Below are 27570 nucleotides of genomic sequence, written 5' to 3' on the forward strand. Positions count from 1 at the left end.
ATGTCAAAGAAAGCCCATGACTCGGAAGGTCTAGACCCCGAAGTCATTCTTAGTATACTGTCATGTATTGACAAGGCAGTACAAGACGGATCGGGAGAAGTCTCCTCCCTCTTTGGAGCGGTACTCCTTAAGAAGAGGATTATATTTAGTGCTTTTCTAACCAAGGCTGTTTCACACTCACAGAGAGCAGCCCTGGTTTTCGCTCCCATGTCAGACTTTTTGTTTCATTCTCAGTTAGTGAAGGACATTTCTCGCTCACTGACTGAGAAGGCGACACAAGATCTTCTCCTTCAGACTGCAAGGAAGAAGAGACCCCCTGTTGCGGTTGAGAAGAAAGGACCTACTTCTACTGTTCAGCCCTTTCGAGGAGGCCCTCCCTCCAGAGCTCCCTCAAAAAAGAGAGGCCCTGAGAGGAGAGGTAGACCTGCTTTCCGTTCCTTTAAGAAAGGGAAATGAGACAGCCAGCCTCCAAACACCAGTAGGTGCCAGGCTACTTGAATTTGCAGACGCCTGGACACTCATAATCTCGGACGCCTCGTCGATGTCAATAATCAGGAAGGGATATCTTATCCCCTTCCAGGACAGTCCTCCCCTAACGGACTATTCCGCGGGAACTGTCAGCCAGATACAGGACCCTGTACTGAGGGATACTCTTCGTCTGATGGTGGATCAAATGTGGGACAAAAGAGCTATAGAATTAAGTACTGGATCAAAACTCTCCGGGGTTTACAATCTCCTTTTTCTGGTCGCAAAAGCCTCGGGGGCTGGAGAACCGGTACTAGACGTCAGCGCTCTAAACAAGTTTGTTCTAAAGGAGAAGTTCTCTATGGAGACTTCGGCCTCAGTCCTTGCGGGCTTTACGACAAGGAGATTGGATGGTGTCTCTGGATCTCCAGGACGCTTATTTTCATGTCCCGATTCACCCTTCTTCGAAGAAGTAACCTCCGTTTCATGACGGGGGAAGGATCTTTCAGTTCAGGGCCTTGTGTTTCGGCCTGTCCACAGCTCCTCAGGTCTTCACAAACCTGATGAAGAATGTGGCGAGGTTTCTTCACCTCAAAGGCGTCAACATCTCTCTGTATCTGGACGATTGGCTCATCAGGGCCAGAACAGAGAGACAGTGTTTGGAGGACCTTACTTTGACCCTAAACCTGATAAAGTCGTTGGGACTACTCGTGAACCTCGAGAAGTCGCAGCTGATCCCCAGACAGAACTTAGTCTATCTGGGGATTCAGATGGATTCTCAGGGTTTTCGAGTATTTCCTTCGCTAGAGAGAATCGTGAGAGGCTTGGAGAAAGTCTCTCTCTTCTTAGGGAAAGAACGAACTTCGGCGAGGGAATGGTTAAGCCTTTTAGGGACCCTTTCCTCGCTCGAACAGTTCTTTCCTCTAGGAAGACTTCATCTTCGTCCTCTTCAGTTCTTCCTAAGGAGATCATGGAATTGGAAGACGGGACTTCTCTCCGACAGTTTTCTCCTTCCAATGGAAATGAAACCACACCTGGAATGGTGGTTGTCTCCTCTAAAAGAGAACAAGGGAATTTCTCTGGAAGTTCCGAACCCAAGCCGAGTGTTATATTCAGACGCATCGGAGAAGGGTTGGGGAGCAACACTAGGACCGAGAGACGTGTCAGGCACCTGGAAGACAGCACAGGTGTCCTGGCACATAAATTGCAAAGAACTTCTAGCAGTACACTTGGCTCTAAAGTTCTTCGAACCATTTGTGACAAACAGTGTGGTCCAAGTGAACGTGGACAACACTACTGCTCTTTCCTACATTCGGAAACAAGGAGGAACACACTCCTTGTTCCTATACGAAATAGCAAGAGATCTGCTACTTTGGACCTCCCAGAGGAACATCTCCCTCCTAACAAGATTTGTTCAGGGAACAAGGAACGTCAGGGCAGACAGGCTGAGCAGGAGAAGCCAGGTCCTTCACACGGAGTGGATCCTTCACTCAGAAGTGTCAGAGTCTTTGGTCTCTTTGGGGCACTCCTCATGTAGACCTGTTTGCCACATTCCTTTCCAAAAGGCTGGAAGTCTTTTGCTCAGTGGTGGAAGACCCAAGAGCTCTCATGGTCGACGCCTTCCTGCTAGATTGGTCTCATGTAGACGTGTACGCTTTTCCCCCCTTCAAAATCCTGGGGAAAGTATTGAAAAAGTTTGTAACATCCAACGGAACAAGAATGACCCTGATAGCCCCCTTTTGGCCAGCACAGGATTGGTTCGCAGAGGTGCTGGAGTGGACAGTAGACTTCCCCAGATCCCTTCCAAGAAGGATGGATCTTCTCAGACAGCCACACTTCGAGAGGTATCATCAAAACCTCCCCGCTCTCGCTCTGACTGCCTTTCGACTATCGAAAGACTTGTCGGAGCAAGAGGGTTTTCTCGCAAGGCTGCAAGCACTATCGCCAGAGCCCGCAGAGCTTCCACTAGACGAGTCTATCAGTCTAAGTGGGAGGTTTTTAGAAGGTGGTGTAAGTCTAAGAAGTTGTCTTCCTCCAGTACCTCTGTAACCGAAATCGCTGATTTCCTTTTGTTCCTGAGAGAGGACTCTCACTTGTCTGTATCTACTATAAAAGGATACAGAAGCATGCTTTCGGCAGTTTTCAGAAATAGAGGCCTAGAGCTTGCTGACAATAAAGATCTACACGATCTTATTAGATCGTTTGAAACCACAAAGTCTAGAGAACCAGCTCCTCCCAGCTGGAACCTTGATGTGGTTCTCAAGTTCCTTTCGTCTGAAAGATTCGAGCCTCCTCATTTAGCTTCGTTTAGAGATTTAACAAGGAAATGCTTGTTTCTCTTACCTCTGGCGACAGCCAAAAGAATTTGTGAACTTCATGCCCTAGAAGATGAAGTCGGATTCAACAGAGACTCGGCCTTCTGCTCGTTTAGAACACTTTTTCTAGCGTAAAACGAAAACCCCTCGAATCCCTGGCCCAAGAGATTCGAGATTAAAGGCTTATCAAGTCTCGTTGGTAGAGAAGCAGAAAGGCCTCTTTGCCCTGTAAGAGCCCTGAAGTTCTACTTGCACAGGAAGAAACAAATGGGAGGCTCTAGACAAGGTCTTTGGTGTTCGATTAAAGACCCCACAAGAATCATGTCAAAGAATGCGTTAGCTTTCTTCGTAAGGAGCGTCATTACAGATGCTCACAAGTTCTGTCCTGACGAAGTGAGAGCAGTGACGACGTCTCTCGCTTTTCAGAAGAATATGTCGCTAAAGAAAATTCTTGATATGACATATTGAAGTTGCAACTCGGTATTTGCATCTCACTATCTGAAAGACGTTCGCGTGACCTACGAGAAATGTTTTTCTCTGGGGCCATTCGTATCGGCGGATACGATTCTGGGTACGGGAGCAAACACCAATCCTTAACTTTGTACATACCTTCTACTAGCTATGTTCTAGATTTCTGCTGACAAAGAGGGCTCGATGCTGCACAGGCGGCCAGTCACTGTTGTTCAGTAAGGAACTCTTGTGATATCTTTTTGGAGGAGTATGGTAAAATTTTTTTTTTGGAATTTTATGTATGTATGTGTATTGTGTTTTCGAGTAATGGTTATTGTAATGAGTTTGGGGATAACTCAGAACAATTCTTTAGACTAACATGGTGGTTAGGATCAGATTGTCGGGATTGGTTGTGTGCTCCTTCATAAGGTGTATTGTCATAGAAGTGGTCCAGTACCCATTGACAAAGTCCTTTCAGGCTCTGCCGAGTAAGCGGTTCATACCCCATCGGCAGACCCACAAGAACTCTTAGCCATAGATCACATATCTCGCTAAAGTCTTGAGGTGATGCAGACCTACCGGGCAAACAGCCACGAAGTCACCACCTATCAGGTAGGAACCAAGGTTTTTCTTTTATACCTACAACATATGTTGTTTACCTGTCTATTCCATATTAGCTGTCTCTTACCCTCCACCAAAGGGTGCCAATCAGCTAAGTATATATCTGACAGGTAAGTTGATTGTATGAAAATGATATTGTTATGATACAATAAAGTTTCATACATACTTACCTGGCAGATATATACGATTAATGGCCCACCCAGCCTCCCCGCAGGAGACAGGTGGAAGAGAGAAAATATGATAGAAAACGGGAATGGTTCCTAGTCCTGCCACCCAGGGCAGGCCGGTAGATCACCTGACCTACCTGTAGCGAGTGGCGCGAAATTTGAATTTCTGTCGGGGACGACGGAGTCTTAGCTAAGTATATATCTGCCAGGTAAGTATGTATGAAACTTTATTGTATCATAACAATATCATATTTTTTCCCTGCTTTGAAAGTTATGAACTTGGAGAGAATTTTGCTGGAGAAGTGTCTGACATTGGAAGTTCACAAAGTAAACGATGCACGAATATGAAGGGGTATTCTCATGATTGTAAGAAGAATACATGGTTGTTAATCACAAGAATACTTGGGATCTTTAGGGAAGGGGTTAAAGGAACAGGTTCTTCTTCTGTGTGTTCTGTTCTTTGCAAGAATTTTTACTAGCAGAATAGGTGCGCAGAGCAAAATTTTAACTTGTTATCCTGTCTGTTCATATCTACTGAATATTCGTAAGGTGTTATCCTGTCTTCATATCTACTGAATATTCGTAAGGTGGTGACTGTACTTAGCATATAATATGATGAATAGGTTTGTCACAGTTAAAGTCCCAAATTCAAGATCATTAATGTATCTACCTGAATTACTTTCAATTTCAGTCACCTTTACTTTGAAAGCTATTTAATCAAACCGACATACATCATATCACCTATGGCAGCATTAATCTTTTTCAGCCTGTAGTAATATACATAGTACGTATTTTTCGGTTTTAAAAAGTATGCTTAAATTGAAGGATTTCATTTCCCAATTCTAAGTTGGAACTGTAAATTGATTAAAACCTTTTTTTCCTTTATTATTCTATACACCATACTGACCTGTGTAGGTGTGGCATAATTTCTAAAGTTTTCGTGGCTTCAGTATTCTCAGATTATGGGTTTTGTAATGTTATTTCTCTTTACAGGTTCAACATTCCCAAAGGCAAAACCGCAGTCAGGAATATGGCTGGCGGGGTTCAAGGGCATCATACGTTTAGTCTTCTTACCCTTGTATGGACGCTGGTGGATACAGGAGACTTCTTGCACTGGATTCTTAACTGTTCTGTTTCTATACCTATCCGTTTTATTTTCGATGGTCATCATGTTTTCATGCAGGCATGATCACAGACTTTTAGAGGTAAGTTTAATGAGTTGAATTATTGGTAGACTTTTATTTTCTACTATGGATAACTCCTCTCTTTTTGGTTGTTTAAGGATTTTCTCTTATTCTCCTATTTCTAAATAATAATACATACTGCATTAATTTTCATTGTATGGCTACCTTCTTGGGACCTATGACTGGCAGGATAGGTATGTATGTTTTAATAGCGTAAACAAATACCTTAAGATAATGAATAACTTGAAATGTAGTTAAATGAAATTTAACCAAACTTAGTATGTATTCATATTGAATGTAATAATTCTGTTGTGGTTGCCTGTGAATCTCTTTTTCCAACAGAAATACAAACCAGAGCCTTTTATGGAGGAGTATCCTTTAGTGTGAGCTTGACAGTCATTGAACTTGTTTTAACAAGGTGGATAGGGGAATACCTCTCACCTGCCATCACTAGCACTTTTTCTTTGTCTGTTGCCCAGTACAGGGAATCCCCAGTTATTGGGGGGTTCCGTTCCCGACAATGTGACGTTAACAAAAATTGCTGATAACAGCGCTTATCAGTGCCGATAACCAGATATTACTGCTGATAACTGGGGATTGGCACTGGTCTTAAGTGGGGATTGATGCTGATAACTGGAGATTCCTGCATATTGGCACTGAAAATCCAGTTATCATCGTTGCTAGACAAGTGCTGTAAAACAGGATCGCTAAACCGAGGCCATGGATAACCAGAGACTGCCTATAAAGTAATACCCTGAACTCATGCGAGGTTAGGTTTCAGACCTCCCCGTGCAAGGGGAATTTTTGCATGGTCTCTAAAAGTGCTAATAAATGATTGCTTTTAGAGTTTGAACACTAAATATAAGCCTAATCATGTTCCCTAAGTATTAAGCTAACTTTTAAATAAGATTAAACTTTCTGTAATTTCATGTAAAAGTTAGCTTAATGCATTACCCTTAAAAAAGGAAATAAATGGTTGGTAAAAATACAGGAGCGTGTGAAAAATACATGCATGCAACATATTTCTCTCTTCTCTCCCTCTTCCGACTGACTGATTTATTTTTTCTGGGTCGACCTGTGTTCGCCGGTGAAAAGGTCCTTCTTGCTACTTTTCTGATATAAATTGTTTCCAAATATACCAGAGAAAGATTCAGCATTGGTATGCAGAGGTTACTACCCTCGCGCGAGCACCCTAAGGGCGTCGTGTATAAAGTAAGGGCGTGTGAAAGTCACTATTCACAGGTCGTCTCCCATTTAGATTATTCCCTTGCCAAACACGATATGTGGGGTGCGCCGTAACAGCGGTTACCACCGCACCGTCCCGACGCACCCCGCCACCGCCCGATGCTGGCGCCATCTGACATCCTTCTTTTGGAAATTGTTTGTAGAACACGAGGTTTTTCATGTGTGTTTAAACCTAACAATTTAATTGGATTATTGAGTTGGCTGAAGCTGTTTTTTCACCGACATCAATGATAAATACCCCAATTTCTGTTTTCGATAAGAAATCTCAGAAAAATTGGTATTAGTTGTGCGTTTTTATGTTTAAAAGTTGAACGCGTGACGTCGGCCAGTTTCAGCCTCTCGAGAGCGTACACAAAGCATTGTTGTCATTTGAGTTTCATATTATTATAATTTTATATACAACTGCAGTGTCGCTCATACATGCTAAATGACTTGTACTAGATTCGGCATCAGGCTTCGCTTGGATTCACAATTTTATTATATTATAATAAATTTTAAGAAATATGATCGTACCATGTAATGGCGGCGATGTAAACAAAGCCGTCTCCTGTCATTTAGGTCTAATCTAAGGAATATCTTCCGCGGGGAAAAGAGAGTTCCGTTACATCTAGTATAAAGATTGAATTAATGTTTACATATTCATGGTTATAGTAAATATAACAGAATATATTCTTTTATTAGTCTGTTGAAGTCCTTTAGGGCCTCTCTCTCTCTCTTTCTCTTGCTCGTCGATTCCTGCTTATTCTTATATAATTAATTATAAGTGTTTTATGGCTACACTAGCCTACATCATTTATGCATGTTAGTTTAAGTTAGTTTAAGCTTATATTAGATAAACCATTATCTGAGAGTAATTTTGGGCTAAATAAGGATTTTATAAATAATTCTAGAGCCAGAATTAGAGAAGCTGGAAGAAATTCCCCTTCTCGCTGTTGCCTTTTTATGTAAATAAATATATTTCATTAGCTGGCCTAGGCCAGTCTAATCAATTTATTATAGGCAATAATTCAGGTAGCCTATACTATGATGTTCTCTCAACTATAATGGTTTATCATCAAATTTTTAGACAAGGTAGTTGTACCTGTATGCCTAGACAGGTGTGCCAAATGCATCATAGTTAGCCTTTGGACTATATATATTAAGGCACCCTTTTGTCTACATGATTTTCAAGTGACCCTCAGTGTGGCCGTTGATGTTACCACTTAATGACCATCTAGTCCAGGGGAGCCACCTAGTGGTTCTTTCCCCCGACACAGCCTATTTAGATAGTCTAATTGGTCAAAGGTATTTATATCTAAAAGTGATAACTTCAACATATTAGTCAGTAGACTATAGGCCTCGCTACTGGTGACAAGATCCTCATGATCGACAAGGGAGCCTCTAGTGATCGCATCTTGTGCCAGTCCTTAACGGACCACCATTTGCAATTTCACTCAATTTATATCCCTTCCCCTCCTCCCCCGCCTCGGCCTGGGGAGATAGGGACAGGGTTTATAAATAATATTTTATAATAACATTGGTCTAGCGAAGACTCCGCTACGGAGCTCCGTTGCTATATATCCCCGGTGGTATAGAAAAGGAAAAATAATGGAATAATGGGGTTATTCCCCGTACTTCATTATGAGAGGTTAGTGTTAACCTCTTCCTTTCAAACTCCGGTGGTATTATAGTCAATTGGGAGTCACCCTCCCCTTGACTATTATCTAGCTGAGGCATATGGTACCCGCTCTTGGTTCATACAATGATTACTCCGGTGGTTAACTCCGTTGGAGACATATCGCAACTCAGACACCTTGTCACTGTTGGCGGGGATTGTATCTCATACCAATACCCTGGTGCCTGCCGGGCCTCCGGTGGGCTTACGGAAGAAGAAATAGAGCATTCTTGACCTTCTCAAATGAATGTTATAAGTTACAATGAGTACTGGGTTAACAGTGGTGGCTAGCTCCGGTGGGCCAACCCACGTTATTCCGGACTAGTTAAGGCGCATGTTCTTTACATTAAGCTTAGATAAGTATCTCCTAGGAGAAAAGTACTTATTGAGTATTTTATATTACAGAAAGCCCGCTGTACCTTCCAAGGCTGTTCAGCCTACTTCTGTGACTCGGTAGGCCATGACGTCTGCCGGTCGCACGCTCACTGTGCCATCTCCTTTGTGGCGGAGGAGGGCCAGACCCCTTACATAGTTTGGTTCCCGGAGTCTTGCTCGTTGTGTTTCGAGCAAGTCTCGATCTTTGTGAATAGAAGGTAAGCATGGTAGCTATGCTACGTATGCATGCTTTCTGAATATAGTTTTCAATAAATATGGATATAAGGCTTATTTTAAGTTATTTAAATTAAGTTTAGCAATAAGGTTCAGAACATTTCCTCATTCCAGACGGAGGAGGAACGCCTAAAAATGGTAAAGACTAACTTGAGGCAGTGGGTCTCCGGCTTTGGGCGGAATGCCCCGCAATGCTGCCCCTACGTGCTGGATGCCGAGATGGGAGCCCTCTTATTTCCTGGCTCTCCTTCGGCATCCGTAGATATTTATCTGGCCGGTCCTATCATGGAAGCCATCCGGTCCGCCATAGCCCCGCCTCCGGAGGATCAACAGCTGTCGGGAGAAGTCACCGCTCTGAACATCCATCGGGAGCCGATGGATGAACAGTTAAGTGGCGAAGAGATCTTGACAGCCATTTTTGGTTCTCCTACTCCCTCTACTTCTTCTTCATTTATAGGCTTTGCCAAGTCTATTACTTCACCTTGGGAAGGATCAAAATCGGTCCGTCCCAAGGTTAAAATGTTGAAAGCATCGAAGCCTCTAACAAAAGCTTCTACTCCAGCTTCGCCAGCAGCGACGTTGTTGTCACTGGCCCCTAGGCCTAGACATTGACTGACTCGTCGCTTGCTGCAAAGGCTCCTCATGCCTCTAAAGGACAGAGGAGTAAGTCCGCAAAATCGAAGGCGGCGGAGCTGGAGTATCAACAAGACGTCCTGGTGGACAAAATTTTGTCCCGAGTCAGAGACGCAGTGGATGAGAGACTGGAGCAGAAAATACATTCTCTGCTCCGGCTCCCGCTCCGGACACCCAGACGGTGTCAGCAATCATAGCGGAGCAATTAAGGACTTTAAGGAATATGATCCAAGGCCTGCTCCACTCCGGCTCTCCGTCAGTTCCGGATGCCTCGAAACTGACTTCGTTCGATAACAACAACCCGTGGCGTTGTGCCCTCCACTGTCCTTATTTGGATGGCACACTAACAATTGAAGGATTGGGTACTAGTCCCTTGTCGGATCTGGAGTTCTACCCTCCAGATCTTACATTCCCCTTCAACGGGTTCGTCTGTCTAAAGGATACGCCCTCATTGGAATGGTTAAGGTTCTGAAAGAAACTGTTATTTTCTCAAAGGAACAAGCCCAAGCTGTCTGGGCCCGTACCTTGGCGGACTGGGGTGGTGTCAACACAAAGTTGACACCATATAAGGGGTCGCATACAATATTCACGGCACCCCAAGAAATCCCAACTCCTTTTACGGACAAGATCGAGGAGTTAACACTCCAAGCGGCACAAGAAGATCTCCCTATGCCACTCCTCAGGGAGACGGATGCGACCTCCCTCCTCATTCCGGCTACAAGAGAATTCTGGAATGACGCTCCGTCGACCTTTACAGTCAGGAAACTGGATCCCGACTGTGCTTCGACTGTTTTCGGACAAACTCCCGAGATTGCCCGTGAACCTGCTAAAGGCAGAGTTCGAAGCTAGATCTAGATTGGCCAGATCCATCAACGCAGTCACGTCACTGGAGTTGGTGGCTTCTATTTATGGGGAAGAGCAACTCTTCAAGGTCTTGACGAAAAGTATGCTGCAAACTTTTCAGTCGGACCTTAACGACTTCGCTGCAGCCAGAAGGACTTGCAGGAAGTACGTGTTGGCAGAAGCATCCATTAGGCACGAACCTGATAGGTTGCTTAAAGCTTCATTCTGGGGAAAGAGTCGCTTTCCACAGGATGAAATAGACAAGGTGCTACAAGAGGCTGCTAGAACAAACCAGAGCCTCAGAGTCCGTTGGGGACTAATCTCCAAACGTAAACTTGAACCAACGGCTTTAACGGCTAAACACCAAAAGCCTAAAAAGAAGCAAAAGTACTTTAACCCGTACAAGGCTTCCACAAGCCAACAGCACCAGCAGTCTATCCCTATGCCTCAGGCGTCGAAACCCTCGACGTCTAAAGCACCTCAGCCACAGCAATTCATGCTGGTACCTGCCCCACAAGGAGCACCATTCGCAGCTACAGCGGCTTGGATGTCCTCTCCAGTATTTAACCGACTTATGAGTCAGCCGGAACGTTTCATGGATACACGAAACAATCGGGCGGAGCAAGGGGAAGAGGTCAACACCGCCAGGGGGGTGGACCCAGAGGCAGAGGTGCAAGGGGAGGCAGAAGATTTAAGCCAACACATAGTCAGTGAGACGGACCGGGTAGGAGGGAGACTATACCGGTTCCGAGATCAGTGGGCCTCCAGTCCTTGGGCATACAGCATTGTATCCAAAGGACTGGGTTGTAAGTGGATAAAGGGGTCTCCTTCTCCACAGGTGAATTTCTATCAGACACCAACATAAGATCTGAAGGAATACACCAAAGATCTCCTTCATAAAAGGCAATCAATAGAGTCAAAAGCCTGAAGTTCCAAGGGCGTCTGTTTACAGTCCCGAAGAAGAATTCTTCCAAGATGAGAGTAATTCTGGATCTGTCCAATCTCGATTTTTATATTCATTGCGACAAGTTCAAAATGCTGACTGTCTCTCAGGTGCGGACCTTACTTCCCCGTGAGGCCGTCACCACCTCTATAGATCTTACAGATGCCTACTATCATGTGCTGATAGCAAGAAACTTCTCTCCGTACCTAGGCTTCCGCCTAGGCACAAATCCTACGCGTTCAAAGTGATACCCTTCGGCCTCAACTTTGCACCCAGGATATTTACAAAACTAGGAGAGTCAGTAGTGCAAGGACTCAGGAACCAAGGATTTGTGCTGGTTGCCTACCTAGACGATTGGCTCATTTGGGCAAACTCGGTAGAAGAACGTTGCAAGGTGACAGCCAAAGTAATGTGGTTTCTACAAAGCTTAGGATTTCAGATAAATCTAAAGAAATCCCGACTACAACCAGCATCCCAGTTCATTTGGCCGGGCATTCTTTGGGACCTACAGTTCCACAAAACTATCACTTCCTCCCAAAAAGAGAAAGGAGATAGCTTTGTCTACAAGGCATTCATAAGGAACAAAAAACATATCAAGAAGATCTTTAGAAAGGATCTTAGGCTTGCTCCAATTTGCCTCAGTAACAGACATCCTGTTAAAAGTCAAACTCAAAGATACGTCACTCAGTGGATGTGGGGGTTACTCCCAACACCATAATTCCAGGGGACTTGGTCCCCTGGAATGAAGAGATTCCATATATGCTGGAAGCGATGGCAGTGCTCTTGACCCTGAAACACCTGTTCCCTCAGTGGCGTGATCGCTATGGTCTTCACCTACCACCTCGGTGGCCGCGAGTTCGGTCCTCGGGCATCCCATTGAGGTGTGAGAGATGTGTGCATCTCTGGTGATAGAAGTTCCCATTGCTGAATAACCACTGGTGGTTCCATGCGACGAAAAAACACCACACAAACAAACCAAAGCAATAGATGCTTGATTTTTTAACAAGGGACGGCATGTGAAGATAGTCTCGGACAACACACCAGTTGTCCACTGTATAAACAGAGGAGGATCCAAATCACCAGATTTGAATCATGTTCTAGTGTCAAATTTTTTTCCCTGGTAGCAAAAAGAAATTGGCTCCTGTCAGCAACTCATCTGGCAGAAGTCAGTTATGTGATAGCGGACGCTTTATCTCGGACCAAACCAGTAGAATCGGAATGGTCCCTAGACCTGAATTCGTTCCGGTGGATCTCCAGTCTAGTTCCAGGACTCGGGTAGAATTGTTTGCGACAAGCACCAATCACAAACTCCCAGGCTATATAGCCCCCAACCTGGACCCTCAGGCTTATGCCATAGACGCACTAGCCCTGAACTGGAACCTCTGGAAGAAGATTTTATCTGTTCCCTCTAGTAAATCTTCTGATGAGGGTTCTACACAAGCTATGCACCTTCAATGCATATGTAGCCCTAGTAGCACCCTACTGGCCCAAAAGCATCTGGTTTCCGCTCCTGCTAGAGTTGAAACTTTGTCCCAAACGGATCCCACACCTAAAAATGACACAAGTGGTTCAAACACACACTGTGTTCAATTCCTCAAAAAATGCTATAAACCCTAACTTTGTGGACTTCATGAAATTTGCAGCTCACAAAGAAGTAGATATCGATCCGGACAATGTCATGTTTATAGAATCAGACAAAAGGGACTCAACGCTTAGGCAATATGATTCGGCAGTTAAGAAACTAGCGGACTTCTTAAGAATTCAGATATTCTTCAAATGACCCCTAATTTGGCCATTTCATTCTTTAGAACTCTGTTTGAAAGTGGCCTAACCGCTAGCACTATCACAACGATTAAATCAGCCTTGAGAAAAAATTTTCCAGGTCGGATTTAGCATAAGTCTAGCAGATTCTTATTTCTCGTCCATTCCAAAAGCTTGTGCACGACTTAGACCTACTGCTCGTCCACACAAAAGTCTCTTGGTTTCTAAACGATGTTTTGAAACTAGCCTCGGACACTAATAACGAATCTTGCTTATATATTTCTCTGTTGAGGAAAACCTTGTTTCTTACAGCCATGGCCTCAGGTGCCAGAATTTCAGAATTAGCAGCTCTCTCTCGTAATCCTGAGATTATAGATTTCCTCCTGTCAGGTGAAGTACTGCTCTCTCCGGACAGAAGCTTTCTAGTTAAAAACGAAGACCCTCAAATAGAAGGTCTCCTTGGAAGATAATACCGTTACCCTAGGATACATCTTTGTGTCCTGTGGTAACTCTTAAATCATTCCTAGCTAGGTCTCCTTCGAAGACTTCTGGTCCATTATTTTATTAAAGTACAAGGCGGTACTATCTCCATTCAAAGTATTAGACAGCAAATACTATACTTCATTAAGCAGCCTAACCCAAAATCTTTTCCACATGCTCATGACATTCGAGCTGTAGCCACATCAATAAATTACTTTCAGAACATGAATTTTGATGATCTCAAGAAGTATACGGGTTGGAAATCTTCTCGGGTCTTTAAACGTCACTATCTGAAGAACTCAAGCCTTGAAATTTTCTACTATAGCAGCGGGGAGTATAATCTCTCCAGAGTAGTTATCCTCTTCATTTTATTTCATCCCATTCTTAATTCTTTATCCCTTCTACCTGCCACTCTTGCCACGATGCCTCTCACCTTGGTGGGCCAGACAAAGCCATCCAGAGTATAACGTTCCCCTTTAAAGAATGTCAACGGCCTTAGGATTTTCTCAATCCTATTTACATATGTGTAAATACTTGTATATAACTATAATCTCTACATTCATTAATGTAATATCTAAGCTAAGCCATAGTATTAATAACTAGTATTAAGTTTAGTTTTAAGTTTATATATCATTAGTTAACTTAGTAAATGCACTTCAGTTAACTAGAATTTTATTCTATCCTTTACTAGTATTGAGATTCATAAGGCTTGGAAGGCATTCTCTTGTACATTTTCACTGGCGAACACAGGTTGACCCAGAAAAGGGATTTTGACGTAGGAAAAATCTATTTCTGGGGAGAGACCTGTGTCGCCCGGTGAAACCCCTACCCTGGGTTCCCGTCCCTTTCCTTTCCAAGCCAAAAATTATAATCCAAATAAAGAAGGCTGTCAGATGGCGCCAGCATTGGGCGGTGGCGGGGTGCGTCGGGACGGTGCGGTGGTAACCGCTGTTACGGCGCACCCCACATATCGTGTTTGGCAAGGGAATAATCTAAATGGGAGACGACCTGTGAATAGTGACTTTCACACGCCCTTACTTTATACACGACGCCCTTAGGGTGCTCGCGCGAGGGTAGTAACCTCTGCATACCAATGCTGAATCTTTCTCTGGTATATTTGGAAACAATTTATATCAGAAAAGTAGCAAGAAGGACCTTTTCACCGGGCGACACAGGTCTCTCCCCAGAAATAGATTTTTCCTACGTCAAAATCCCTTTAGAAGTCTTCTCAACCACTTTTAAGAAATTCTTTATCCTGTCTCTTCCTATTTATTCTGCAATTCCCTTTCACGAAAAACAGTACTTTTTATTTGGACTAAAACAACTCTTAGTTAAGTGCTTATGTTTTATAACAGTGCATTTACAGTTCTAGACGGTAAAGGTAAAAATAGATCAGTTAAAAATTATCTACCACCAACTACAAATGAGAGATAGAGAGTAAAGAGTTGTCTTTATATAAGTATTAAGCAAACTTTTAAATGAAATTAAAGTTACTGTAATTCCATTTAAAAGTTAGCTTAATACATTACCCTTAAAAAAGAAATAAGTGGTTGGTAAAAATATAGTAGTGTGTGAAGATTACTTATACACAGAGAAAGAGAGAGAGAGAGAGAATTATGTAAAAACATTGACCGGCTAATTGGCAACAATCCCCTTCCTGTCATATTACTTGACATATTTGACAGCTCTGGACTTCGAGCTTCTGGTGTAGTTAAAAAGAGAGATGAAGGGAAAGAATTTTTTATACCATCATTTTGTAAGTGCAGTTATATTATAATTGTTATTATTATTATTGTTATTAATGATAATAATAATAATAATAATAATAATGATGATAATGATATGTTTTGTTAAGGGGGCCGGCCGGCTAATGCCGTTTTTTTACGACAGGACTTTGACATTCATACCACTTAATAAGGTGACTTGGGACATCTCCAAACCGCATATAATTTTCGCCTCTGACCTTCGGTTTTGTGACGCCAGGGTGATTTATCCCGAAAATAACCACTTTTCAAATTCTATCTCCTCCCTTGATATTTAATATTAAGACCTGGGATTACTACCATATATAGACCTGATGTAGACCTCCAATCAAATGGAGTTTTTTTCTAAAAGTCATTTTTTTGCTAGATAAGAATTTTTCAATATGGTAAAAAAATAAACCCTATAAATCACGAGAAAAAAATGTATAAAAAAAAAGACGAAACAAAAATTGGAAAAAAGGGCTCTATTTGATTGTTCTATAATGTCTTTCTGAGTTATATACCAAATTCCAATGTTATAGCTTTAAAACTAAGTGAGGAGATAGACTTTGAAGGTCAATAAGTATACGTGTAGTTTTGAGATACGGGCGTTCAAAGTTTTCCTTCATATTTCTATAAAGACAATGTTAATAAATAATGATTATTATGAATGTATATTTCTTTTTTGTGTATTAATAAACCAAAACTATTTTATTTATCATAATTTAATCATAAATGATGATCCCTTTGCTCATATATCGTAGCCTGGGGCAGTGCTTGAGGCAAGATGGGGCACTCCTTCCTACGTAACCCCCTCTCTCCCCTTCACTAACTCGGCTTATTACAGCGAATTTTCTTCTGTATGTTAGCGAGATGTTTTCCTTGTATTTTCCTCTTTGGCATGATGACATTCTTGCCGAAACAAAGATAAACAAACATAAATGCAAGAGAATGTCAGAGGTGAAACTCGAAGATGTACTCTCTTTTTACAAAGACAATTTAATAAATCATGAGTATTATGAATTTCATAGTCCATTTTGGGTATTAAAAGACCAAAACTATGTTATTTATCATAAATGAAGATCTCTTTGCTCAAAGATCGTAGCCTTGGGCATAGTGTGACGTGTGCTGTCAGGCAAGAAGGGGGCGTTACTAAGCAACCCTCCCCTCTCTCTTCACTAACTACTCGTATATTATGATATTCTGTAATAATGCTTGAGCGATTTTTCTTCGTCTGTATGTTAGCGAGATGTTTTCCTTGTCTTTTCCTCCTTGGTATGATGAACTTCTTGCCGAAACATACATAAACATACGTGAAAGCAAGCAAAAGTCACGAGGTGAAACTCGAACGTGTAATCTACTTGAAGTCTATGGTCGCACTGATTCATTGTTCAACCAGATACTCACTTCTGCGAGCCACGGAATCTCTACAGATGCCATTTCTCACAATTTCTTTGCCAATAATTATCAAAATTTACGATAACAGAAGAAATATTGCATTTTCTTGTACGGATGAATGTTTTAGGCTTATTGAGTTATGTTTACTAATTACCTTGTAACTACGAAAGTAAGAAGAATTTTGACGAAATATTTCGTATACGTATTCTCAATTGCCATATGAAGCTCCTTGAATTTTTTCATGACTTTGCATTTTTCGCCCTATATCACTGTATATAGGGGTTCCGGCCGGCCCCCTTAAAGATGATGGCAGCATCAGTGGAATTGATTTTATATATGGTCTTTTCAATTCTTATTATTCTCTTCTCATCAGGGCTGATATTTGCTAATAGCTGGCTGATGTTCATATCTTGGTTAAAGAAATGTTTTCTGAAAAACTAATTTACTGATATGATAACAAAAGTGGTTAACAAATCTTAGTCTAAGGGCGTAAAGGAATTCCAACGCTTCCAACCGTATCATCGGTTCATTTTCAAGGAAAGGTGAGCCTGAACTGATTGGAATGGGGTCGTTCGGCGGTATTTATTGTGTCCCAGGTGCTCTGTCTGATGAGTGCTGCGTTTTCATTGGCTGAACAGAGGATTAAGTCCGAGTCAAGCTGTCTTGCAGAGGTGGAAGCTCGCACTGCTCTTCGCGTGCGGACGCTGGAGACTGGGAGCGTAGTATTGGGCAGGGGCACCTGATTGGTCCGTTCGATCGGCTCTATGGTGCCGGCGGGCGGCGCCCTACGCGCCACCGTCGGGAGGAGTGAAGTCTCTTGAGTGGTGTTGAGACTGGGTCTCTCCTTCCCGATGTGTAGGGCCTCCAAGAGGCGGAGGCGACGGTGGTCTGCCACCTTATTGATAATACCGATATTAGGAATGTCCTTCCGAGTTATACTGGTATTGTGTACGTTTTTTGCATGGCTATGGATGGCGGTTTCCTGAGCGTGGCAGGATATCCTCTTGGAAAATTGCATCGTTGTCATACCAATGTAGGCGCGGGGCATTCCCGGACAGGGCATTTGTATTGGTAGACAACGTTAGTTTTCTTGAGAGGGTCCTGCATCACGGGGGCTGGATTGTTTTTCATAATCAGGCCACTGGTCTCCTTGCTTTTGTAGTAAATGATCAATTTCACTTTTTTCGCAGGGTCCGTGGGGGAGACGTTCTTTTCGATGATGTTAGTAAGGGCTCGTTCGTCCTCTGTATTTCTTGTGAAATACTCCCTTGTAAAAGAGAGTGACGTCTTCAAGGGCGGCAGGGCGAGGTTCCTGCTGGTACCACTTATCAATGTTTCTGCGAATGGCTTTTTCGATGTCCTGGATATCCTGCCACGCTCAGGAAGGCGCCATCCATAACCGTGCAAAAAACATCCACAATACCAGGATAACTCGGAAGGATATTATTCCTAATATCGGTATTATCAATAAGGTGGCAGACCACCGTCGCCTCCGCCTCTTGGAGGCCCTACACATCGGGAAGGAGAGACCCAGCCTCAACACCACTCAAGAGACTTCACTCCTCCCGACGGTGGCGCGTAGGGCGCCGCCCACCGGCACCATAGAGCCAATCGAACGGACCAATCAGGTGCCCCTGCCCAATACTACGCTCCCAGTCTCCAGCGTCCACACGCGAAGAGCAGTGCGAGCTTCCACCTCTGCAAGACGGCTTGACTCAGGGGCTTAATCCTCTGTTCAGCCAATGAAAACGCAGTGCTCATCAGACAGAGCACCTGGGACACAATAAATACCGCCGAACTACCCCATTCTAATCAGTTCAGGCTCACCTTTCCTTGAAAATGAACCGATGATACGGTTGGAAACGGAATTCCGTTACGCCCTTAGACTAAGATTTGTTAACCACTTTTGTTATCATCTCAATAAATTAGTATTTTAAGAAAACATTTCTTTAACCAAGATATGAACATCGGCCAGCTATTAGTGAATATCAGCCCTGATGAGAAGAGAATATGAGAAGAATTGAAAAGACCATACAGTGGTACCTCGATATACGAAATTAATCCGTTCCGAGGCGCACTTCGTATCATGAGTTTTTCATATCTTGGACCGCATTTTACATGTAAAATGGCTAATCCGTTCCAAGCCCTCCAAAAACACCCCAGTAAATTTCATAATAAAGCTAAATTGACCTATAAACAATGAAATACTACAACAATTTGGACCATTCAATACCTAACTTAATAACGTACTGCTAATTACAGGCAGTCCCCGGGTTACGACGGGGGTTCCGTTCTTAAGACGCGTTGTAACCCGAAAATCGTCTTAAGCCGGAACGACGTTGTTGAAAACATGTCCACAGGGAAAATTTCACTAATTTCCAATTTTTCTTAGGGCCGTATCTGTAAAATTATCACTAATTTACTTTTTTCATGTGCAACACTGTGTATTCACAAATTACTGTATATTTTCATTAAAATACAAGAGAGAGAAGAGAGAGAGGAGAGAGAGAGAGAGAGAGAGAGAGAGAGATAGAGAGAAGAGAGAGAGAGAGAGAGAGAGAGAGAGAGAGAGATTACATAAAACCATTAAATTTGTTGACCATTGTGAGGCATTGTTGTTACTTTCCCAGCTGAGTGTCACTGGAGTTATGAGGTAGGGAAATTGATACAGAAAAAGATGAAGGGAAGAATTTTCTTTTGAAATTAGTTATCGTATTATTACTACTTCTATTATTATTATTATTATTTTTTTGCTCTATCACAGTCCTCCAATTCGACTGGGTGGTATTTATAGTGTGGGTTCCGGGTTGCATCCTGCCTCCTTAGGAATCCATCACTTTTCTTACTATGTGTGCCGTTTCTAGGATCACACTCTTCTGCATGAGTCCAGGAGCTACTTCAGCCTCTAGTTTTTCTAGATTCCTTTTCAGGGATCTTGGGATCGTGCCTAGTGCTCCTATGATTATGGGTACGATTTCCACTGGCATATCCCATATCCTTCTTATTTCTATTTTCAGATCTTGATACTTATCCATTTTTTCTCTCTCTTTCTCTTCAACTCTGGTGTCCCATGGTATTGCGACATCAATGAGTGATACTTTCTTCTTGACTTTGTCAATCAACGTCACGTCTGGTCTGTTTGCACGTATCACCCTATCCGTTCTGATACCATAGTCCCAGAGGATCTTTGCCTGATCGTTTTCTATTACTCCTTCAGGTTGGTGCTCGTACCACTTATTACTGCAAGGTAGCTGATGTTTCTTGCACAGGTTCCAGTGGAGGGCTTTTGCCACTGAATCATGCCTCTTTTTGTACTGGTTCTGTGCAAGTGCCGGGCATTCGCTTGCTATGTGGTTTATGGTTTCATTTTTCGTATTGCACTTCCTACATATGGGAGAGATGTTATTTCCGTCTATCGTACTTTGAACATATCTGGTTCTTAGGGCCTGATCTTGTGCCGCTGTTATCATTCCTTCAGTTTCCTTCTTGAGCTCTCCCCTCTGTAGCCATTGCCAATTGTCATCGCTGGCTAGTTCTTTAGTCTGTCTCATGTATTGTCCGTGCATTGGTTTGTTTTGCCAGTCCTCTGTTCTTTCTGTCTTTCTCCTGTCTCTGTATATTTGTGGGTCTTCGTCTACTTTTATTAGTCCTTCTTCCCATGCACTCTTTAGCCACTCGTCTTCACTGGTTTTCAGATATTGCCCCAGATATTATTGATTAGTTATTATTATTATTATTATTATTATTTATTATTATTTTATTATTATTTGAAAACTATAATAAACACGAGCATCTACCATAAAAATTCTCTCATCTCAGTAAGAAAGAGGAATTATCCTTACAAGTGAAATGGAAAGGTCATTTTCATCTCTTTTAAAATACAACCATTATGAATTTTGTAATTACAGTTTTATTATTATTTATTATTATTATTATTATTATTATTATTATTATTATTATTATTATTAATATTATTATTATTATTAAATAACTGAAATTATCAATAAACATTTTACATACTAGTACCATAAAAATCTCGGACTAGCATCACTTTTCTGTATGAGGTAGCGGGTAACTCCTCTGCCGTAGTCGACTTCCGGTTTACGAGTCAGTTGAAGTTTTTCTTTACTATTAGGTTCCTTCATTGATTTGTGTGGTAAGGGTTACGGATCATGAGGCTCGTATTTGGAAGACACCTTTCACAGCCACTCTGTGTGGATGTGGTGAGAGTTGATGGGTGTTTCTCTGTGCCTGGACTGTTTGATAACCTCTTCACTTTGGTTTCGAGGGGTTTGCATACCAGAACTAAACATTTTGAGGGTTATGCTATGTTCTTGTCAATGAGAGGAGGGACTATTGTTAAATCATTGCCTCAGCGCTATCCGGACACTCATAAGAATGGGTTCTTATTCAATCCAAGGGCGCAAGTATGCGCAGGGCTCCTCTTTGGCTTCCAGAGGAATGTTTCACTGTCGGCGATTGTGCAGGTGGTTATTTGAGAGTAGTTGTGGTTTTTCACACCACCGTACCTTTAGGAATTTCAGTTTCTTCAGAGAGGTTACTCTCGGGGTCCCGTGACTCCCGTCGCTGCGGTAACTCAGTTTTATAGTTGGCTTGGTAGAGTTAGGGTGTTCGAAGTTTAGGGAAGCAGTGATAGTCGAAATGAACTTCAGGGTGTTAGAAGTTTAGGGAGGCAGTAATAGTCTAATGAACTCTAGTGTTTCTGTTGGTCAAGCTTAGACAGAGTGTATTGTCCCTTAGGCCCTTGAGGTTAGGCAGATCCCGATGGTCATGTTGGAATAACTACTACTTCTTCAGCACAAGTCATCTACATCAGTGAGCAGTAGAGAACTGAAGGTCCTGCACACACAACTTCTCCTCCATACATGAGAGGCTATATAGCCACATGGGAGGTTCTTCAGACTCAGGCGGTACCTAGGACTCGACACCGACAGTATGGTACTTCCTATGCAAGCATCCTCACTTACAGAGCTGCACAACCAGGTGAGGAGATGTATTTTTTTTTTTTTTTTGCCTCCATGAATAAGAAGTATAGCTTATCACATGGGAGGTACTTCTGACTCAGATAGTACCTTAGACTCAACACTGACGTTGAAGTACTTTCTTTGCAAACATCCTCACCTACTGAGCTGGACAACCAGGTGAGGAGATTTGTTATTTTTTTTTTGCCTCCATGAATAAGAAGTATAGCCTATCACATGGGAGGTACTTCTGACTTAGACAGTACCTTAGACTCAACACTGATGTTGAAGTACTTTCTTTGCAAACATCCTCACCTCAGAGTTAGATAACTAGGTGAGGATACATGCTTTTATACATGCTAGGTTGCTTATGAGTTACCTGCGTATGTTCTGTGGACAGGTCGGGCTGAATGAGATTGACCCCGCCTCCGAGTAAATGTTGTTAATCGGGCTAATTCAGGTGTTCAGGGAGTGTATTGCAATATGAAGTTTTCATAATAAAACTAAAATTGTAATACTTACCTGAACACCTGAATGATTCCCACCCGCCTCCCCACTTCAATTTGATAGTGAATGATTCAATTGAGGAATAAGGAGACAGGCCACTGGAGGCCGGTATTTGCGGCAGCGTTGCCAACGGTAGCACAGGTAACTCATTTGACTAGATTTTACCTGTTAAAAATACCCACTTAGTGGGTAAATATGTGGGGATATAGTTCGGGCTGGTCAGTGACCAGGGCTAATTCAGGTGTTCAGGTAAGTATTACAATATTAGTTTTATTATGAAAACTTCATGTTACTTTCCCTTCTTTATGTATCGGATTTTTTCCTCCCCTAATTTGGTTCCATTTTCCTGATACCTCTGATTTTCCCTTTCTCCTGGATTTCACACTGCCTTCTGACCCCCACCATTCCCCTTCCTCTGTATTTCCTAGTCCCTCAAAAATTCTTTTCATTATCTGTGACACACTTTTATATTCCAGCTTTCCTTGACCAGAAGCTGCTATTACCATTTTTTTATTTTTTGAGAGATTTGTTTGTTCTCTAAAACATGAAAACCCTTAGCTTCTCGTTCAAGCAGGCTTTTCCCCATCGCTCTGTTACACTCTGATTCTGCTTTTTCAAACCTAATTAGAAAATCTCTCATCTTTTCACTTGATTCTTTTCCTATTTTAAAATAATTTTTTGTTTTACTGTAATTTTCCATTAGCGTATCTTTTAGATAAACTTCGTCCAGGTTGGATAGGATTATCTTTGAACCCTAACCTACTTCATGTCTTATGGGGATCTGTAATGGTAGCAGCCAAAAACCTGGAGCACGGAAAACTGAACACCCAGACACAAGCGCTGGCGAGGCCTTGCAGAATTGTAGGGCTCCATAACAATAACAAAGCACACACACAAACATACTACAACAAAATGAAATCACAGTCAAACAAAGCAACCGGCTTGGGAGGAGAGCAAAATCGAGTACTCTCCAAGGCGGTCAAAGAAAGACTAGTGCGTCACGAGGTTCCAAGTGCCTGGTCAGTGACCAACATCCACCTTGTATACGCATGAGTTGCCAGATGCCACAGATTCCTTGTTTTACAATCTTTGATTGTTTTTCAACGGTTTCCAGCTGGCACTAGAAGATTATTCTTAAGACCTCAGGTTTGTTAGGTATGAAAATACAAATTGATTAAAAATATGTCATTTCATCACTTATCTATTCCTCCTGTTACTCCTATTGCTTTTCCTTTTAAGCTCATTCTTATCTCTATCCCCAGATATTTCACTTTCCACACACCACAAGCCAATCTTCAACTTGTCCTCTCCTCTCCATCCTTTATATTTTCCCTGTATCCTGCTAAATTTTGGACAATCCCTTCTCCATCTTATCTCCCATTGTTCACTTTTGGATTCGGCCATCTTTATGCAACCATGCTCTGCTCCAATTGAATATTTTCCTAGACTGATCTTTCATATAAGCAACAATCATACAATCTGCCCACCTGTTCACGTTCCTAGGTCCCAGTGCAATCCAGCTTAAGACTAAATAACAATACAGCCAGACTTACAATTCTCAAATTTGTATATGAAAGTGAGCTCTCATATCTAACAGCAGAACAAGTCAGCCTCGCTGGTTCATCTAACACTGTTTGTTTATCTTTTGCACACCACACCGCCACCATCTTGTTGTTTATGATGTCACAACTTCAATAGATTCCCAAGACAGCCTATGAAATTAAACATGTTTCTCATACATTGAACAATACCCCCACTTCAACAATGCAGAAAACAAAAACAAAACAATACTGACCAAACTCTAAAACTGATATATAGTAATCAGTAACCTGCTGCTTTCAGTTCGTGATGTGCCAGTTGCCCTTTTGATAGACCAGATTGTATGAGAAGGAGAGAGCTACTAGTCTTGTATTGAGCGCAAGATCTCTTCTTATGCAATCACAGCTTTGAATGTTGATTGGATTGACTTTTGAAGAAATACTGCTTCCTGCCAGCCTCCTTCTACCTCCTCTGACTATTCTTGGAACAGTGGAGATAGGCTTCTGGCATTAATTGCTCCCCAACTGGTAAACCTGACCCCATTCACACCACTTACTTGATTCTGTGGAATGTTCTTACTGGTGTGCCAGTGTGTGGCTTCATTTTCTTGGTCCAAGCAGATGATCTCCATATCCCAAATTTTACTTGAGGTAGTGTTGCACAAAAGTTTATCAGCCTTCCTTGAGGGAATTTCTACCTACAAATTCTGTATGCCCTTCCCAAGCCTTCCTCTCTAGAGATGATCACCACTGTTCCCACCATTTTTCTACCCCAAGCAAGAACTGTGACTGCTCTTAGTACTGAGACAATTACCAACTGATATCTTACTGACAGTGATAGAGGCAAATTTAAAACAGGTAACCCTTCCTTTTCTTGTGAGAGTGACTCGCTTCATTGAGAATCTCATTCAGTTCTTGGATAATTCGAAGGAGAGCTCTAGAAACTCAGTGCCCAGGGATAGTGATTCTTCTCTGGATTTGGAGCATCATGCTCCGCCCTTACTCAGCTGTAGCCTTTAACCAGCTTGCTCTTGGCAATTTGAGCTCATGAATTGGTTCAATCTTTTCATTTCTTTTCTATATCTTGTTTCTTTTTGTAATTTGTCCTTGCTTACCCTGCTTGTCTAAGATAGGAAAAGGAAATGGTCCTTGCTGCCAGTGATTCATTCAGCACCTGCTCCATGGACTGGAAACTGTTGATTTTCAGCTCTCCACACTGAGGACCCTGAGAATTCTGTTTTAGATGACTGAATACTCTTCAGAATTTTTGCACCTTTTTAGATACTTTCAAGGGCTTTCAAGAAGGCACAGTTTTACTTTTCCAGAGATCAAGTGGTTCTATTTGAGATGACAAGGGATGAAGATCTGGATGTATTGTTAGCCCTACAGAATAAATTATCCTTTTCAGAAGTGTTTGACAGTCTGTGGCATTTTCAAGTTGGAATGACCTATCACGCCTTTGAGGGAAGCACTGGCTGCTGAATTGGCTTAGGATTCAACTTCCGTCTTGTAAAGCCAGTCTCTGTCATCCTTGCTGATGTTAAATTGTTAATGAAAGGAGGGAGATCAGCTATAAATGTCTGAGTTTTAGGTCATCAACAGATATTAAAAACATAATTCTGTGACTGTGTGGACCCATTCTTAATCTTGGAAGCCAAGGTAAAAGAAGTGGATGAGAAATTCACTTGAGTAGTCTTGCATTCTGTGATCTTCACCATCAGCGTCTCTTCATCATCCATCAATTGCTAGCATGGTTTGCCAGGTAGGAGATGTATTGACCCAGTCCTACTCTAGTGGTCAGATGGTCTAGATCTCCAAGCACTTATTGTAGATGACCCTTTCCAACTACCCCAATAGGATAATTTCAGCAAAGAGATGGCAGTCCCCCCAGTTGGCTGGAAAAAGTTGGATTGCCTGCAGTGAAGTTTTGGGTAAAGACAGAAGGAAGGGAAGGTGTTGTGCCTTCCATGACAGTTCTTCCATTAGTCGGGCTTATCTTTAGAAATTGTAGGGGTTATGGCTGGATATGAGAATAGAGCCTTATTAATGGATGTTCCTTTCTGGAGACAAGTTCCCCACTTGTGTCATGGTCAGTGGACTTCAGATTATATAGCTACAACTCTGAGAATTTTCAGAATGTGGATGACAAGATAGGGTCAGTGGTTTGGAAGTATGCAATCAAGAAGGTGAAGGACAGAGCGCTACGGTTCTACAATCACGTTTCTGGTGGTCCTGAGGGCAAGTTGATAGCTTGGTAGGCAAGTTTGTTTATCAGAACCCCATCAGGATGAAGACTGGAGTTGGGGAATTCCTGTCTTCTTTAGATTTAAAGTATGCTACCTTTATGGCCCCATCCACCCATCCCTCATCAAGGAAGTATCTTCTCTACTTCGGAAAGAGAGTTTTTAAGAACTGTGGACTATATTTTGGCTTTTCTTTCTCCACAGGATCCTTACCTTACCTTACAGACCTTACATCTGTTCGGGTTGCCCCAGGTCCCTCAGTGTGAGGCACCTCTAATGTCTACCAGAGAGTTGCTAGTACATCTTCCGGTATATTTTGCATCTTCCAATCTTGGATGGTCTGGGATGCAGTTTAGATATTTGTCGAGCTTATTCTTAAACACATCTACGCTCACTCCTGATATATTCCTCAGATGAGCTGGCAACGCATTGAATAGACCGCCTGCATTATCGATGCTGGTGCGTAGTGGATTAATGTCCTGTGTGCTTTCCTTATTTTTCCTGGTATAGTTTTGGGCACTATTAATCTACCTCTGCTTGCTCTTTCTGATATTTTTAGTTCCATGATATTTTCTGCTATTCCTTCTATCTGTTTCCATGCCTGAATTATCATGTAGCGTTCTCTTCTCCTTTCTAGACTATATTAATTTTTAAGAATTGTAGTCTTTCCCAGTAGTCTAGGTCCTTAACTTCTTCTATTCTAGCTGTAAAGGACCTTTGTACACTCTCTATTTGTGCAATATCCTTTTGATAGTGTGGGTACCATATCATATTGCAATATTCAAGTGGACTACGAACATATGTTTTATAAAGCATAATCATGTGTTCAGCTTTTCTTGTTTTGAAGTGCCGTAACAACATTCCCATTTTTGCTTTACATTTGCCAACAGAGTTGCTATTTGATCATTGCATAACATGTTCCTATTCATCATCACACCAAGGTCTTTAACTGCTTCCTTATTTGTGATGGTCTCATTATTAGGTCCCTTATATGCATATAGCTTTCTTTCTCTGTCTCCATAATTTATTGATTCAAATTTATCAGAGTTAAATACCATCCTATTTACCTCTGCCCAATCATATACTTTGTTAAGGTCTCTTTGTAGAGCGTTCCTATCTCATCACAAGTAATTTCTCTACTTATTCTTGTGTCATCTGCGAAACTACTCACTACCGAATCCTTAACATTATTGTCTATGTCTTCAATCATAATAACAAACAGTATTGCAGCTAACACCGTACCTTGCGGCACACCGGATATTACCTTGGCTTCATCCGATTTCTCGTCGTTTGCAATAACTATCTGTTTTCTGTTGTGTAAAAATTCTTTTAACCATTTTCCTACTTTATCCACGATATTGTGTTTTCTAATTTTCTTCGCTAATAATATTATGGTCTACTTTATCAAAAGCTTTTGCAAAGTCTAAATAAACCACATCTGTTTCATTTCCGCTTTTCATATTTTTGAATATGTTCTCACGGTGGACTAACAGTTGGGTTTGTGTACTTTTTCCGGGTACGAAACCATGTTGTCCTTTATTAAACAAATTATTTTTTATTAAATGTTTCATAATATTTTTCTTCATTACCCTTTCATACACTTTCATAATATGTGATGTTAGACTCACAGGCCTATAATTACTTGCCTCTAGTCTTGATCCACTTTTGAAAGTAGGGGTAATATATGCTAATTTGTGCTCAATCATATATCTTGCCTGTATCTACACTTTGTATTAATAATATTGCAAGTGGCTTTGCGATAGAATGAACTACTTTCTTTAACAAAATAG

At 41.9% G+C, this 27570-nt stretch overlaps 1 protein-coding gene across 3 annotated transcripts in view; it reads left to right on the forward strand.

The window, feature by feature from the left end:
- LOC135196998 (protein PHTF2-like) overlaps window positions 1-27570 on the forward strand; it is a gene marked incomplete at its 3' end in the record, with an annotated part of 362229 nt that overhangs the window by 73028 nt on the left and 261631 nt on the right. For all 3 annotated transcript variants that reach the window (XM_064223887.1, XM_064223888.1, XM_064223886.1), the window contains 1 exon segment: window positions 5012-5223. In XM_064223887.1, coding sequence (XP_064079957.1) covers window positions 5012-5223 — 212 coding nt within the window.

Source organism: Macrobrachium nipponense, chromosome 18 (assembly GCF_015104395.2).
Source record: "Macrobrachium nipponense isolate FS-2020 chromosome 18, ASM1510439v2, whole genome shotgun sequence".
Taxonomy (NCBI): domain Eukaryota; kingdom Metazoa; phylum Arthropoda; class Malacostraca; order Decapoda; family Palaemonidae; genus Macrobrachium; species Macrobrachium nipponense.